This window comes from Petromyzon marinus, chromosome 12, assembly GCF_048934315.1.
Source record: "Petromyzon marinus isolate PM22_M1 ecotype Great Lakes invasive population chromosome 12, UKy_Petmar_22M1.pri1.0, whole genome shotgun sequence".
NCBI lineage: Eukaryota > Metazoa > Chordata > Hyperoartia > Petromyzontiformes > Petromyzontidae > Petromyzon > Petromyzon marinus.
Window position 1 is genome coordinate 7,180,652 of NC_133678.1, and position 18,447 is coordinate 7,199,098.

General features: G+C 40.9%; 1 protein-coding gene across 1 annotated transcript; it reads right to left on the minus strand.

Annotated features, from left to right (window-relative positions):
* Window positions 1–2,400: 2,400 nt before the first annotated feature.
* LOC116941775 (adhesion G-protein coupled receptor F1-like) lies at window positions 2,401–12,288 on the minus strand. Its single transcript, XM_076066587.1, has one exon. It carries the CDS (start codon window positions 7,228–7,230, stop codon window positions 5,950–5,952), a length of 1,281 nt encoding a protein of 426 aa, XP_075922702.1. The 5' UTR covers window positions 7,231–12,288; the 3' UTR covers window positions 2,401–5,949.
* Between the last annotated feature and the right edge of the window lie 6,159 nt (window positions 12,289–18,447).

Consider the following 18,447-nt stretch of genomic DNA (forward strand, 5'->3'; position numbering starts at 1 on the left):
ACACCTTACGTATTCAGTATGTACCATATGTATGTGTAACTTCTTTGACACCTTACGTATTCAGTATGTACCATATGTATGTGTAACTTCTTTGACACCTTACGTATTCAGTATGCACCATATGTATGTGTAACTTCTTTGACACCTTACGTAGCCAGTATGTACCATATGTATGTGTAACTTCTTTGACACCTTACATAGCTAGTATGTACCATATGTATGTGTAACTTCTTTGACACCTTACGTATTCAGTATGTACCATATGTATGTGTAACTTCTTTGACACCTTACGTATTCAGTATGTACCATATGTATGTGTAACTTCTTTGACACCTTACGTATTCAGTATGTACCATATGTATGTGTAACTTCTTTGACACCTTACGTATTCAGTATGTACCGTATGTATGTGTAACTTCTTTGACACCTTACGTAGCCAGTATGTACCATATGTATGTGTAACTTCTTTGACACCTTACGTAGCCAGTATGTACCATATGTATGTGTAACTTCTTTGACACCTTACGTATTCAGTATGTACCATATGTATGTGTAACTTCTTTGACACCTTACGTATTCAGCATGTACCATATGTATGTGTAACTTCTTTGACACCTTACGTATTCAGTATGCACCATATGTATGTGTAACTTCTTTGACACCTTACGTAGCCAGTATGTACCATATGTATGTGTAACTTCTTTGACACCTTACGCATTCAGTATGTACCATATGTATGTGTAACTTCTTTGACACCTTACGTATTCAGTATGTACCATATGTATGTGTAACTTCTTTGACACCTTACGTATTCAATATGTACCATATGTATGTGTAACTTCTTTGACACCTTACGTAGCCAGTATGTACCATATGTATGTGTAACTTCTTTGACACCTTACGTATTCAGTATGTACCATATGTATGTGTAACTTCTTTGACACCTTACGTATTCAGTATGTACCATATGTATGTGTAACTTCTTTGACACCTTACGTAGCCAGTATGCACCATATGTATGTGTAACTTCTTTGACACCTTACGTATTCAGTATGTACCATATGTATGTGTAACTTCTTTGACACCTTACGTATTCAGTATGTACCAGATGTATGTGTAACTTCTTTGACACCTTACGTAGCCAGTATGTACCATATGTATGTGTAACTTCTTTGACACCTTACGTAGCCAACCGTGCTATTCGGAGTTGCGGGGGGAAGGTCAACAAACTAAACACAAATAAGTTCTATAGAAATAGGTTTTCAAACTAGACTGTCATAAATTAAAGATACTACTATAATACAACATGTCTATAGCGTTAAATCTGTTTTCTGATGAGTGTATAGAAATAATATTACCAACAACTTAATTACATTGTGTGTGCATTTTGTCTTGCCATGGCATGTATTAGTATGCTGATGAAAAGAGCACGTTTCGATCGCTGTATTGGATAAGAAAAGACGAAAGCATTAAGAAGCCGTCCAGGCGAGATCTCTGCATCTGACAAATGACACTGTCCACTTAAAACATTGGTAAAGGTCGCCTCCCCATCAATTGAGACATGTGCTATGCGAATTTTCTAAATATTTTGCCTTTGAAAATAACTTATTCGCTCAATGGGCCTTACTAATATAAACTGACATGTATCCAGTATCCTTTATTTAATCAGGGGATTATATTTCGATTGCAGGGATTCATATTCTTGGTTTCTTTCGGTAAAGTCACGTAGAAGGGGAAATCATGTTTTATTTTTATTATTTCCCTTCTACGTGACTTTACCGAAAGAACCAAGAATACAGGAGATTATATATGCGCTACTGTAACCCCACTTTGACACGTAAAACATTGCCTCTTTTGTTAAGGCGTAGCCGAGTTATAAATAACACCCAACCCAAACAATGTGTGTGTTCGTTTCGGGGATTTCCCGCTTTAGATAAACGACTGTGAAATTGCATTTTCACCAGCCACACCTGCACAATTAAGCTAAAAATTGGTCCAATATTTCCATAGCATACACTTACTTCATCAAGCATATTGAGTCATATCATGCATATCAGGATGTACTGTATAAGAAAAAAACAATTTGGGTACCACAGAGTGAAACATTTGATAATGTTCTGTTTAATATACCCGTACAGTGTCCTGGTTGATGTGAAACAGGCAATCTATAGCTTGGAATTTATAATTACACAGCTCTGGCAAATTGCACATTCAGATTGAAACTTTATTTTATTCAAAAGCGCCCTTACGTTTTTCCATGAATGCATTGCACAGACACGTCCAAATTTTAGATAAGGGACCGTCCATAAATGACGTCACGCGATTTTTGACGATTTTTTACCCCCCCCCCCCATCGTCACAAAAAGTCAGACCCCCCCCCCCACTCAAATATGACGTCACAAAGCTCTGCCCCCCCCCAAATAAAACATGCTTCAAATCGCTTTAAACTATTGTCATTGTAGTGCGTATTTAATGTGGCGCTGCACTCTGATGTTGTAGGAGAAAACATTTATTAAAAAGTCTATTTAATTAAGTAGAACGTGTTGTCTCCTAGGTGCGTGACGTCATTTATGGTCGGCCCCTAACCATAACCAGTAACGTGCATGTCTAGAATATATCCATATGCAAAAATTAAATGAAAAACATTGTTACGAATAATCTTTCATGCATGGCTAATGTAAATAAGTAAAATAAATGCAGGTTATATTATTACCTTTATGGGTCAGGCTGAACAACCACATGCAACAATGTACGGGCAAGCAGTGCATTGCCATGGTGTGGCTTATCCTCTTGCAGCTGTACTCTACCCTGATTGTATGCACGCATACTCTCATACTATATACAGTAAAACCTTGGATTGCGAGTAACTTGGTCTGCGAGTGTTTTGCAAGACGAGCAACATTTTTAAATAAATATTATTTTGATAAACCAGCGAGGGTCTTAGCAATACGAGTAGTACGTATACGCTTTGTCTGCCGAGCGTCACGTGATCACAACTGACACACGAGTGCTTTGATATACGAGTGCTTTGGATTACAAACACGTTTCCGGAACAAATTATGCTCGCAATCCAAGGTTTTATCTACTTACACATTCCTCATTGCTTACCCACAACATGTAACAATTTAACATTCAGCATTGTAATGTCCAATATAAAGTAGCGACACGTATTAAGCCAACGTTATGGTTGAATTTTTTGCGTGAATCTTGTAACTGCAATATGCTTCAAAAATAAAAAAATAAACCATTGGACAGTCGACACAAATTAGAGACCTTACGTTGCACCGCGTCCATACCAAATGCGTCACTCAATCGTGGTGCTGACGCCAAATATCCCTTTGTCACGCTGGTTCCACGTGCTCTCAGCAGAATCACCAGCAGGCATCATTTACGCCGTGTGTTTGCATTGAGAGTAAGGCGACGTCTGGTATTCACTTTGCATAGCTATTGCGGTTTTTCTAAATTGACAGCACACATTTGTTACATTCTAGATTTGAAGCTTTCGTGGCTGCAAGGATTCATACTCTTTGGTTTCATTCGGTAAAGTCACGTAGGTAAAACGAATTAAAATCAAATAAACAATTAAAACACGACGTTTCGGAGGCAACGCAAGCTTCCGTCTTCAGGTGGGACCAGTCACAGCCAGAATCGCTGCACCACCTGAAGACGGAAGCTTGCGTTGCCTCCGAAACGTCGTGTTTTAATTGTTTATTTTATTTTACTTCGTTTTACCTACGTGACTTTACCGAATGAAACCAAAGAGTATACATTTGTTACAGTTGTAGCATTATATTAGCGTAACAGATTTATCAATGTATGAAACCGTAAAGCGTGGTTTTCTTCCCGCTATCCAAACCACAGGACTATATTTTTACATATTTCCCTGTTTGAAAATCTATTGCATGTTAATATGCCTTGTAGGTGACAAGTAAACATTTCATTGCAAGCTGGAAGTGGGTAAGTGCAGTTAATGTAAGGCATGATTAACAATGCCATTATAGAGATGTGTTAAACAACACTTACATTTCCTTTGCTGATGTAAAAGCCTTATAGATACCCCACACATTTAAAAACACACTCTTCCTTTCATCTTAACGGGTGATTGAATACTCGATTGTAAACGTGATGGCTACATTAAACAATGTAAATTAGGAGATATTTAAAACAACGTAATAGCTGTAACAGTATTGAGATTGACGGGAGAATTCAAATGTATCACATTGGCTGCTAATTGTTTTCAGAAGCAGGTTTGAGGCCAGTGTAAAGGTTTTTTTTCTCTAAGGATAGAATATACTGTACAGGATGATCCAATTAGAGATACACCACTAAAATATTCGGGATACATTAGAAAAAAACATTTGAATTCTCCCGTCAATCTCATTACCGTTACAGCTATCACATTGTTTTAAATATCTCCTAATTTACTTTGTTTCGTGTAGCCATCACGTTTACAATCGAGTATTCAATCGCCCGTTAAGAAGAAAGGAAGAGCGTGTTTTGAAATATGTGGGGTATCTATAAAATGGATTGCCATGTACTTTCAATGCCATTTTGACACATGTCTGAATTAAGAGCGGCTTGCGTTGGGGAGAGTTCGCCTCCTTCTTACGTATGGATTCGCAAGTCGTCCTCCTACAAAACATTCAGGAAAACATAAACGTCAATTTTTACTAAACCAACGTGTTCATTTCAGTAACATTTTACCTCCCAAATGTAAAAACATTAAAATTGACTGGCTGTAGAAAATGAAAACATCGCTGTTAAATATGAAAAGTTAATGGGATGTCGAAGTTGACGTACTGCATCGTACCGTTTATTAGATCACCAGGCAATCGGTTCTACAAAAAAAGAATTACGTCAGCGTTCGGTCAACATTGAAACCCATGTATACCTCTTCTCAAAGAAATCGATTATATTTCTGCACATATAACATTAAAATGATTTTACTTCTTACTTACAGGTATGATATATTTCTTCAAGAATATTCGTAAAGCTTGGATTACCTATGAGTGTGAAAGGAAAATAGGTTTAATGCATTCAACATTGTATCAGGGCTTTTAATATCTGAACATAGTGTCTCATGATAAGTTCTTGTGGCCATCCCAGTGAATATAATTAGGCAGATTTATCCACAACTTTCTATCAAAATTGTGTAGCATACTGCAACAAAGTCCAACACAATGCCACTATATCTCTGTAAAAATGAGTTCATGTCACCTGAACAAGATCAATTCCTGGACTGTCTAGAGTCAAATCCGGAGAGGTGGCAACTCTACCTGGTTCCCTCCATCACCAACCTGCACCGACTAAAGTGGTGAAGTATGGTCAAGCAATCATATGGCCGACAGCGCTGTGATGCTTTCATCCAGCATTGGATTAACAAAGGGCTCAATATCATTACTGTACCTTGTTTTCGGGTGACAATGAAATTGACTCACTTGTGAACATTGTGATTAATCATACAATACTTTATATACATCCACATATGTACATTATGTACATTACACAGCATTGTACAGTGTAAGTGATGCGAGGTTGCATCGGAACACTACATCAAATACAAATCGTTTCAATATTAACATTATTATTACTTGCTTACCTTGTCGTTCCACAGCACTTCAATGATTAGGATAAATAATCCCTACAAATGAAATAAAATTACTGTAATCAGTCTTTTTTTATCCAATGTAAATACAGTGTTTATTAACTGATGTATGAATCAACCAATACTTCTGTTCAAGAACCTGTTTTGGTGGTGGAGTGCGCAGTTCAAAATCAGGTTGCGAGTTCAAATTGTAGTCAGAGGTTAACTCAGCCCTTTATCCCCCTGGGGTTTATATAAACGCGTATCACTTTGAGGTTGACCGATGGAAAGACTCCCTCCCACCAGAGAAATGTTGAATTCCCACATCTGGCTTAGCGTTGTAAATAGGAGTGGGATAATGATATTCAGATGAGAGGGGAAAACACTTTGACTTTTACTTTTTGTTTAACTTTGCAAAGTACAGCAATTTGATTCATTAATACTATTACCTGTAGAGCGTTGAGCACACTGAAGATGTAATGGAATGCTATTGGACTCTTCTTGTCCAAGGTGAAAATTCCAATTCCCCATGTAAGCCCCAAAATGAACGGGAGGACTGTGATGGTCTTTAGGATCCGTATAATATTCCCCGTAGTGCCGGAACCATTCACCCTTGTCACTGGCCCATTCCTCAGCAACTTAAAAAGCACAACGAGTCCAATGAGCATGTTGATGCCGATGATGGTGAGGGCTGGCACAACGAAAGCCAGGAGGGCACGAGAATTGTACCATTGAAGCCAGCAGGCGTTTTCACTGACATATCCACGTGGATAGGTTACTGCTATGGTGACAATGGCCACTGCAAGGGGACATCCATAGCCGACGAGCACCAGAAACCGTTTTACGTGACGTTTCTTCATGATGGGGAATATAAAGTGTACAGAGCAAAACAAACCGATGGCCTTGCAGAGTGTTAAAAAGAATAGGGCCAAGTAAAAAAAATGGGCAATAAAGACGGCAGCATGGCATAGCATTGTATTTTGTTTTCTCGCCTTTGCTGAGGCAATGATAAACCAGACGTCAGCACATAAGAGTGACACGCAGACGTTGACTAGAACGATGTGCCGTGCGTATTTGGTGAGGTCACTCTTGATGATCTTCCAGACAAGGGCCTCGAGAAAAATTGCAATGATCAGGCTGATGATGGATATTCCAATACATACATAGGTGATAATCGACAAGGTATTCGAGCAGGTATCCTTCGATGAGAAAAGTGTGCTGAAAGACGTCAGGTGACCACACTCGCATATTGTGAAGCTGGCCGTCGACTCGAGCATGGTGCATCCGTTGGTGTTCCAGCCTCCCGTGCCTTTTGCTGTGGCGATGTTATAGTCCCAAAATGCACATGTTGGCTCAGTCTCGTCTGGGGCGTACAGTGTAGACATGTTCAAGACGATACTCTTGTTGCCTTGTGCATTGTCAACAATGGCCATTATGAAGCTGTTGATGTTGTACGGGTTATTACACGGCAGAGACATGCCGATCCTCATCGGTAAGATTTGCGACAGGCTTGTAAATAGAATGCTATTGATGGAGACTGGGCCTGCAGTGTTGATCCCTTGATAGGAGACCAAGACGCTGCTGTTTTCAAATGTAAAGGGGATGGGGTTGCGGGTGTTAATGTTGAGTACGTTTCCCTTGAGCATGATGTTGCTTTTTCTTATGGAGGAATTTGTTGAAAAGAATGTTGCATATCTTTCAATGGACCTCAACAGGCTTGAGCTGTCTGATAAGCCTTCCTTTGCAATTTGGTCCCATGATTTTTTCAGTGTTATATTTAAGATGTTGCTGGACGCTGTCAAAAAATCCTGCAAATATATGCACAAATATCCATCGGATGTTTTAAGTGTTCAGCATACAAGATCAACATTGGTATGTATGGATGAGATGCACCTCGCAAAATGTACATACTTTTTTGCAATTACTGTTATTTGATGCGCTACTTGCTGGTGGCATGGCCGCCGCTAGAGAAAGGGCACTAAAGGGCCCTTTCTAAGATAATATTTGTCTCACTCTTCCACGCCGGCTATAGGTGTGTAGGAAGAAGTCGGGGAAGCCACACTTGCAGAGCACCACGTGCGACCTGCCGATCAATTGTGGTCTACCGATTTACTGGGGGATTTCAGACACCCGTCCAATGTTTCAGCTGCCATGCCAGGAGATGGAACGGTGACCTCTTCATTGTAAGTTTGGCGTGTCAACGATTAGACCATGGCAGCATCTCCAGCATAAGTACAATTACATAATTGTGCGCGGTTTTTTGGCATTTGTTACAGTAATCTGCTTTAATGTCGTGTTTTATTTATTTATGGTATGCTTGTGTGCGCTTACATTAGCCGTTGCACACAAAAAACTGAGCACAGCTTTGCTAAAGCTTCAGTTGTGCTCGTAGTTTTGCATATTAATGTTTTACATGGCTGCGTGTCAGGAAGGAAACCGGCTTCTGACAACGATAAATGGTGATTGTGATGAGAGAAAAAAATATACGCTGATGGTTGTGAGATTGTGCAATGTTTAAGGGCAACATTAAGTCATGTGGATATCATGTCTGCTTGAGGACGCAGATGTGCAAAGGCATTTACATCCATATTTTGCAAAGTGATGTTTGCGGGGGTGCTAGATGTATTTTCTGTGGTAGCTTTGCTGATGATTTCTAATATGTTGGCGGACGCATGCAGGTCTCCATTGTAGAAATTGCCGTTTGGTGTAATCGTTGTAGCATTCGTCAGCAAACTCAGAATGACTGTCGCCCTCTTGTGCACATCTCCGTAAGCCAGGAGAACCTATAAAGGGACAATATCATACAATCAGGTAATGAATATGGAAGAACGTATTATTGGTGTTTTAACAACTTAACACGTATATTCTTGGTTCTTTCGGTAAAGTCACGTAGAAGGGAAACAATAAAATAGTAAAAATATAAAACAATAAAATTCTCACGACGTTTTGACTGCAACACAAGCAATCATCATCAGGTGTGAAAACCACAGCAAGGAAAATTTGAAAAAAAATCGAAACGTCGTGAGAATTTTGTTTTATATTTTTATTATTTTATTGTTTCCCTTCTACGTGACTTTACCAAAAGAACCAAGAATATGAATCCCTGCAGTCACGAAAGCTTTAAATCAAAACTTAACACCTGTTTTGTTGCCAGATAAAAAGGGGAAAACCCTATTCTCAACTTATTATCACTTTAACAAAATGGAGGTAATGATTAGTCAATTAGATTATACAGTGTTTTAGGCTACCAATACAATGCATTGAGATTACATGCAGTCAATAACAACATTGACGATTCGTACATGTAGGGCGGTGACGCTGTGGTCGGTGCACCTCGTCCTAAAATATGATGACGTTAACACAACGAGCCATGATCACAAATCAGCGTCCATAAATGTGTGAACCGGTCCCGAGTTCTCCACCTTTGCCAACCCGCAGTTAAGTTTTGGTCCCAACAACCCCTCCCCCCCCCATCCAAATTCCCGGGACACGTTGTGGACAATGCCTTAACCTGCCAATGGATTGACTAAAGGGCATTGACTTGAAGACGTTGCATGGGACGGTTTCGTGGGAGCCCTCCGTCGCAAGCGCCATGCTAAATTGTGACTCTGAATCATGACAACTTCTGGAGAGAGTGAATATTAAATTGGCGATTCTGAATGTAACGAATTAGTGATTAATCCATTACAATGAATTCTCAATATTCCAATACACGCATCGATTCAATTATTTCGAATGTGTATTTTTGTTGTATTCAACAACTTTACAGTGTGCACATTTACAATATACATGTACATGCATATTGATTATAGAGAACCCCATAGTCATTGAAATTATATATACTAACATTTTGGACACATAGGTCTGAAAAAACTATTCTCTTGGGTGTAACACAGAATCAGAAGCAGTTCATTGGAATGATTCCAGCTTTAGGCTCTTCACAGTGAAACACAGACGAACGCTTAATGCATGTTGCAATCGCGTAGCAGCAATGTGTTATGAAATGCATTCAGGTACAATTAGTGAAGTGTACGTGTACCTTTGACATCTCGACAAGCTTCTTGAACACGGGAGATGTGCAGTTGTATATCTCGTCTCCCCACTGGCCACCTGAGCCACACTGACGCTGAACAGAGCCCTCATATCCAACCGGACACTTTTGTCGTTCAATGTTACCTTCAGCAGTGGCAGACCACGACCCATTGCGGGAACACTCCCCAAGTCCTTTTGCCATCAAAAATTAAAGCGAAGAAATGTTACGTGTTGTCACGGCGGATACTACAACGTGCAGCCATTATTGAAAGAAAAAAAAAACACTGAATGTTACATTGTGTGTACCCAAAAGCGGGTATACAATTTAGATTTCAATTGTTAATTGTCCACAGTGTCGCGCTGTTGCTTATTACCAGAGATAGTCAATACCACGCCTTACATTTGGGAAATATTCTCCATCACATGCACGGTAAAAATGATGAGAAGTGTTGAATAACCAGTTAATGTAAAATATTATTCACTGCCAGCTATCCAATCCGTGGTACAGTGAGGGAAAAAAAGTATTTGCTCCCTGCTGATTTTGTACGTTTGCCCACTGACAAAGAAATTATCAGTCTATAATTTTAATGGTAGGTTTATTTGAACAGTGAGAGACAGAATAACAACATAAAAAAACAGAAAAACGCATGTCAAAATTTTTATAAATTGATTTGCATTTTATTGAGGGAAACAAGTATTTGACCCCCTCACAATCAGAATGATTTCTGGCTCCCTTTAAGAGTGTGCTCCTAATCTCAGCTCGTTACCTGTATAAAAGACACCTGTCCACAGAAGCAATCAATCAATCAGATTCCAAACTCTCCACCATGGCCAAGACAAAAGAGCTCTCCAAGGATGTCAGGGACAAGACTGTAGACCTACACAAGGCTGGAATGGGCTACAAGACCATTGCCAAGCAGCTTGGTGAGAAGGTGACAACAGTTGGTGCGATTATTCGCAAATGGAAGAAACACAAAAGAACTGTCAATCTCCCTCGGCCTGGGGCTCCATGCAAGATCTCACCTCGTGGAGTTGCAATGATCATGAGAACGGTGAGGAATCAGCCCAGAACTACACGGGAGGATCTTGTCAATGATCTCAAGGCAGCTGGGACCATAGTCACCAAGAAAACAATTGGTAACACACTACGCCGTGAAGGACTGAAATCCTGCAGCGCCCGCAAGGTCCCCCTGCTCAAGAAAGCACATATACATGCCCGTCTGAAGTTTGCCAATGAACATCTGAATGATACAGAGGACAACTGGGTGAAAGTGTTGTGGTCAGATGAGACCAAAATGGAGCCCTTTGGCATCAACTCAACTCGCCGTGTTTGGAGGAGGAGGAATGCTGCCTATGACCCCAAGAACACCATCCCCACTGTCAAACATGGAGGTGGAAACATTATGCTTTGGGAGTGTTTTTCTGTTAAGGGGACAGGACAACTTCACCGCATCAAAGGGACGATGGACGGGGCCATGTACCGTCAAATCTTGGGTGAGAACATCCTTCCCTCAGCTAGGGCATTGAAAATGGGTCGTGGATGGGTATTCCAGCATGACAATGACCCAAAACACACGGCCAAGGCAACAAAGGAGTGGCTCAAGAAGAAGCACATTAAGGTCCTGGAGTGCCCTAGCCAGTCTCCAGACCTTAATCCCATAGAAAATCTGTGGAGGAAGCTGAAGGTTCGAGTTGCCAAACGTCAGCCTCGAAACCTTAATGACTTGGAGAAGATCTGCAAAGAGGAGTGGGACAAAATCCCTTCTGAGATGTGTGCAAACCAGGTGGCCAGGTACAAGAAACGTCTGACCTCTGTGATTACCAACAAGGGTTTTGCCACTAAGTACTAAGTCATGTTTTGCAGAGGGGTCATATACTTATTTCCCTCATTAAAATGCAAATCAATGTATAACATTTTTGAAATGCGGTTTTCTGGATTTTTTTGTTATTCTATCTCTCACTGTTCAAATAAACCTACCATTAATATTATAGACTGATCATTTCTTTGTCAGTGGGAAAACGTACAAAATCAGCAGGGGATCAAATACTTTTTTTGCCTCACTGTACATAATATACGATTCATCCCAAAAATACCGTACATATTACCTGGTAATCCTCGTCTGAAATCAATCTCAATGTTCATCTTCATCTTATTCGCCGGGTTGGAGAACTCGCATGTATAGTTCACCTTCGTATTGCTGCAGTTATTCAACTGCACCTTGTATACACTGCATTCAGTGGCCATGGAAGAGGCAGCTGCAAATAGCACGTGGTTTTAATGGACTGTTATTCTCAATCTGTTATTGACAGCCCTTAGTCAATCCGCTATTTTTGGTTTATATTTTCTCGTCCTTTCCCCCGACACCTCTGATTAGCACGGTTGACCATGTAAGGTGCAAAAGAAGTTCAACATGCAACCATACTTCACCAAGCTGGTCAGTCCAGGGAGGTGAAGGGAGAACCAGAACGACTTTAGATATCACTTGGCAATGATGTTTGCGATGGCTGGGAATTGAACTAAGGTTGTTGGGTTCATAGTGGCGTTTTGTAACCACGAGAGCACCATGACCTTAACATTTAAAAAAGTATATGAGCAAAGTTGGTGCTAATTGGGTTGACAGCACTTCCAAAGAATACACGTAGCATTAGATGGAATTTCATTTGACAACTACCATTATGCTTCGCAAACAATTATACACAGAGCTATCAATCGCAGTGATGGGAAATGCTAAAATATATAATCAGCCATTAATTCTGAATAAACATTTTTCATGATAAACTTAGGCAGCAATACTACGTGGCAAATATGTGAGATATGACTTTTTAACTATCATAATATGTATTATACAATCTACAGGGTGCCGGTTCAATCTCCACACGTGGAGATTGTTCACCCAACAGTACAAATAGGTTCACCGCAGTCGATTGACAGGTTGCAAATGTGGTGGTACTTCCATCTCTTCTAAGACACCTGACCAACAGGGAAGCGCGGGCCATAAATACCCTATAGTGAGGCATTTTAGAGCTCCCTCGAGTGGAGGCTCTTCCGCCAGCAGTGAAATAAGCAAACAATTGCAGGGCTGCACCTCTAACCCTTCTCTTTTTGCACACTACGTCAATTCATGAGCTAGTTTGGCACGCACATTTGAGAAAATTTTTGCAACGGAAGCAGGCAGACGTTCCACTACAACAAACAAAAGCACCAAGCCCAATGTTTGCTGGACCGTGAAGACATTTATAGCTTTTATAAGTTTTGCATATTTGTCAGTGGCTGCACAAGCGTTGATCGAACCGGCTCTGTATTTGTAGTGGGTTCAACTGAGTAGCAGACGTACTCTTGGAGGCAACACAATTATTTAACACCAAAAAACGGGGTGACTGCCCCTTAACAGAATAACAGCCTACGGTGGTGACCACCAGGCTAACTACACTAGTTACTACGTGACTGGTGTAGTTAGCCAGGTGGTGACCACCAGGCTAACTACACTAATCACAACGTAACTGCTACAACGGACCGGGACCACAGCTCGGGTCCAGGTCCACGTGTTGGAGACTCGGTAGAACGTAGAACGTTGACGAAGGTTTCTTCAGGATGAACAACAACAACGCCGGCCCCTCTGGGGGACCCGGCTTATATTCTCTGCGGCGTGGCTGGCTCCGCCCTTGGCCACGCCCACCTTCCAGCCCCCACCCCTTTGTAGACTTAACCGGTCACGTGTCCTCTCGGGTCAACCAGAGTGTCATGGCCCTTAGTAACCCCATTCCTACGGCCGGCACTCCCACACAATATCCTGTAGGGCTGTCACTGCACGCCAAGCGTGATAGCATCCAGCGCTGTCAATCAGCGCTCACCGAGCCCCTCTAGGGCCGGTACTACACCCTCACCACTGTGGTATCCGCGATGTCGCTACAAGGTACGCCGTGCCTCTCTAGGGACGGCAGTACACAGCGACATCTCGCGATGTCACTCCATATTTATAAACACAGTGACGGTGAAATGTGGCTTAAGTATGCTTACCCAAGACCACGGTGTCTCCTTCATACCAGGTGATGGAGACATTCTCCACATCCTTCGCAAGACAGCACATGACGCTTGGTGCTATGTCGTTGCAACTCTGATAGGTTGAGTTGGCCAACATAGAAACTCCATAGGGACGCAATACCACATTTTCCAGTATGGCTTGTGCCACGTGGGTCACATTTCCCACTTTAAGCTGGCACGTGTAGTTGCCTGCGGAGTTGTATTTATTCGTTATCATCGCACATCACATCGCTTCGCAGGGGAAATCTGCATTGTGGCCTAGTGTTCACGCACAAATATGATTCACTATGACAATAATAAGTAGTAATATTTTTGGCATATTCTTTGTGTTGCATCGTTCGTGCACATTGCACCTCAAAAGGTTTTCCCCACACGGAGGCGCGGGGAAAACTACAGGCGAGCGTGAAGGCAGCCAGAACCAGCGCAAACAATCGTCCATGCTGTGTCCGTCGATTTGAATGTTTGATCAGCTTCCATAACTGAGTGTGTGTATACGTGTGGCAGAAGACAGGAGTGTGTGAGGGCTGAGGGAATAGCACAACAATCATTGTACAGATGGGAATGAATCAACTTGCTGTACTGACACACCCTGGCAAACCAAATTAATTGACCAAAACTGAATGTAGCACCCCAAAGTGTTCGATAGTACACTTTGCTGTCGTGTGTAGTGACATTGCTAAGAAAGTATACGATGTATTAATTGGACATAGTGTTCTTAATATTAAGCAAATGTTCCCAAACTTTTGTACGACAAATACGTTTCATAAATCAGCATGCCTCTTTCGATTGTTTGATTCCATTAAAATAGTGTTAATTACATTGCAGAAGTTCACATTGTACAGTATTCTTAAAATTAATTGAAGTTGAACAAAAGGGACCATTTGGACAACAATGGAGCGATATATGTGTATTATAAACTATGAATTGCATTGTGTAATCCACACACCTTCATACATTGTTCTCATTTCATTTATAACCAGCGTAGATTTCACGGATGTGTTTCCACTCATTGTTGAGAAATTCATCTCTTGGCCATTCTCCTGCACAGTTTCACCATTCTTGGTCCACGTCACACCGACTTGGACATTGCTTGGAAGAACACAATCCAGCTTCACCCGGCTTCCCTCTGTGATGGCTGACGATGGATCAGCTGGGATAAACGCCAAGCCTGCGGCAGTAACGATACAGTAATAACATTAGGTGGTACATTAAAGACGAGCCACAGTGCGATTTTGGCCATGGAACCCAGAATCTCAAAATCAGGATCTTCTTCGACTGGATAAATCCAATGAGCTATGAAGCTCTTTTTCAAAGATCAGTTCAACACGTAAGCCTTAGTAATTGGCAGTGTCGGGTGGAGGCGGGTTTAACGACACATTTATATTTGCGCGATCTAATCCCAAAAAAACAACTTTATTATGTTTTTTCAAAGATATCCAGTAGGTGCGGGTCAGCAAAAAGTTAGAACAACAAACAATACAAATAGAGAAAAGGTAAGCAAGTCACAATAAATATATACAAAGTTCAAATTGCATAAGCACATTAATTCCTGCCGATTTTTAAATATCAAATGCAAGCTTGGGCAAGGCTCAGATTAACTAAAAACCAATTGAACTGGTCACGGTTCAATGAGTTTCAAATGCCTCAGAAGATTCCATTCGGGATTACAGTTGAACAACAACAAAAAAGTTTAATCCCGTTTAAGTATTTCAAAACAAAAACTGTTGTTTTATTACACTGCCAATATGCTTTGAATGGCTGAATCAAGCATGACTCTGTGTGTTGCCAGATATATGGGCAGACGGAGCTCCAAGGAAGACAAATAAAGATGCAGAGAGGAATACATTTTATCTCACTGGCAACTTTTCCAAGCAGGAAAAATAAAATTAACGTTAGATTGTATGCATGTTATATAATTCAATAAACATACATATGTGCGCCTTTCTGCATCTCTATTTGCCCTCTGTGCATTTCAAAATGAAGCGAACACTGCAAAGGTAAACGTCACGTTTGTTTATCTTTGTCCCTCTGCGTCTCTAGAAGTGTCTGTGTCTGTCTGTGTTCATGTCTGAGTGAGTGCAGCTCTTACCTTGTAAGGCTAAGTGTATGCTTTGTGCAACTAACATAACCCAAGTGATGTCGTGCCCTGAACCAGTAGCAAACATTCAACATTACCATGGCAGGAGCGAGTCCAGCCATATGGCAACTATTGTTGACTTCTCCACAAAGTGGTACTCAATTTATCGACTCACGAAGGAAGGGATGATGGGGCTGAGTCGACCCCGAAACCAGTATTTTAATGAGCAGCCGCAGAAGCGCATGTGAACGCACGCGATTCAGTGACCGTCTTTGTTCGATGTAAAGCCAAAGCCGCTGGGAGGATGACTGGAGTTCGAGTGATGGTTTATGCTACTTGACGAGATCAGCAAGGCATTGTGGTTAATTTGAATACTACTCACCTGTCACGGTGGTGTTCAGCTTTTGTGCCATGTCAACAGGTAGTCCTCGTCGCTGAAGGTATTCTAAACCATTTTGGGTAAAATTGAGCAGGTCGACAATATCCATGAAGCCTCCCTGAACCTGAAAGTCTGCAATTACATTGTTTGGTCTGCAAAAAATATATGTATTAGGCATTTATACTTTCATAATCCGACAACATGTAAACGAAACGTGCAGCAAATGAAACGATTACCTGAATCCCAATACGGATGTACGTACGACTTCACTGTACTTTATGTAAAGGTTGTTGAGCTGAGGATGCACGGATAAATAAAAAGGAAAGAGTCAAACTATACATTACAAGAATGAAATGTCTCAACATTCTCAATTAATATTGGTGCGATATTGATCAAATGCAATTATTTTATTCAGAAGGGCACACAACCGTTTGGATATATACATGAAAACAATGCTTTTACATTGTTCAACTGTACTCTTCTTTTTTAGCCTGGAATGTCAGAAATTCTTGATGGCCTAAAGTACTGCACAGTACTATTTCAGCACAGTACCTGTTTTGTGAGATCGCTAGATAGTGACTGATATTCAGTGGAACGGACATCATTGAGGCCTTGTGAGAATGTCATGTTGAGAACAAGTGACATTTTTGCTGTCACTGCAAGAAAACACACGTAACAAGAGTTAATAAAATGGACTTATTATTTTAAAATATCTCTGCATTGATATGTCGTTGGAATCTGGACAAAATCTGACAACAACATATCCTTTAAAAGTAATTTTGGAAGCGTGCACGCACACTCTGTGTGACGTGAATGTCAGAATTGAAATGGCGCGGACCAGCTTGTTGGCAGTGAACTATTTGTCTTTTGTCAACGTGACACTTTTTTACTGATTGGCCGTGTCGGGTGGTGGAGGGTTACGACACATTTATAAATAACGCGATCTAACCCAAAAACGTTTATTATGAAAAATATTGGTCGTGAAAGCCTACGTGGTAAACTGAATAGTCAACGTGCCCAGCAAGCATCTTATCGGCGACCCCATCACCAGATTGCCCGGTTTCAATTCCTCGATGAAACTATTGGCAAGCACTTAACCATAAACGCACAGACCACAGAGGTGCCTCTGTGGATGTGTAGGCTTTGACTTTAACATTGCCATTTCTGTGACCAGTCACAAGCTAATCACTCAGCTATTTCAATGCTAAATTCTCCTGTTTGATTTGTACTAGGTGCCTCTGTGGATGTGTAGGCTTTGACTTTAACATAGCCATTTCTGTGACCAGTCACAAGCTAATCCCTCAGCTATTTCAATGCTAAATTCTGTTTGATACGTAACCCCCTTTGTCAAGGTGCCTCACGTCTCTAAACCAGCTTAAAAGACGCTACGAATCTTAACAACGTTCAATGAAGCTCTGTCGTCCCGACAGTTTTGTTCCTTTCACCTGAAGAAGGCCACTTGTGTTGTGGCCGAAACGTCGTGAGAATTGTATTGTGTTATTTTATTTTATTATTTTATTACTTTATTCTCATTCTACGTGACTTTACCGAAAGAACCAAAGAAGATGGTTCACTTAATGAAAAGTGACTGAGATAAAATAGTGTGGTTATTAATGAAAATACATTTTTAAAAATGCAATATCCTCCATAGGTTTTCGCGTTTGTGCTGTATAGCTGTCTCTGTATAGTTTTAAGGTTGTACCGCGTGTTGTTCGGCATGAGGTCTCACATTTTGCTCCACAGTCCTTGAAGAGGCTTCCAGCACGTGCAGCGAAACGTCGGACAAATCAAACAACACGAGGCGCAACCCGAAAACGCAATGGGAGAGCTGCATCGAATCATCATTTAATAGATCATGAGGAGAGTGTGTACCTGTAACCTTGTGGACAAACAAGGGTTCTGCTGGTACACCCAATGCTTTGGATGGCCACTTGCTGCGAAGATAGTCATCACTGAAGTTGGCTTGGCTGGATGTAAGTTCCATTTCCACAAAGAAAGTGTTGTAGGTCACTGTTTGGTAAAGGTGAGCCATTCAACCAGTATTAAAGAACTGTGTTCTTTCAGCCATCAACACGGTTTATTTTAGACAGTAACAACTACACAAGTATCAATCATTATTAAAAATTCTGTTACATGCTTACCATTATCAATAACTCTGCCGGATCCATTCTGTATTGGGGAAACAAAGAAAATCAACCAATTGTACCCGTGTACTTGTAATGTGTATGTTTAATAAGTCAATGCGTGCTGTTATTACACCATGAGGTCCTCTAATTTGTGCGCAGTGGAATAAATAAAATGACATTCATCTTACACTGGCATCTTTTTGAAGG

Excerpts from the sequence above, each read along its gene's own strand:
- LOC116941775 (XM_076066587.1), bottom strand. The coding sequence starts at position 7,230 with ATGCTCAAGGGAAACGTACTCAACATTAACACCCGCAACCCCATCCCC.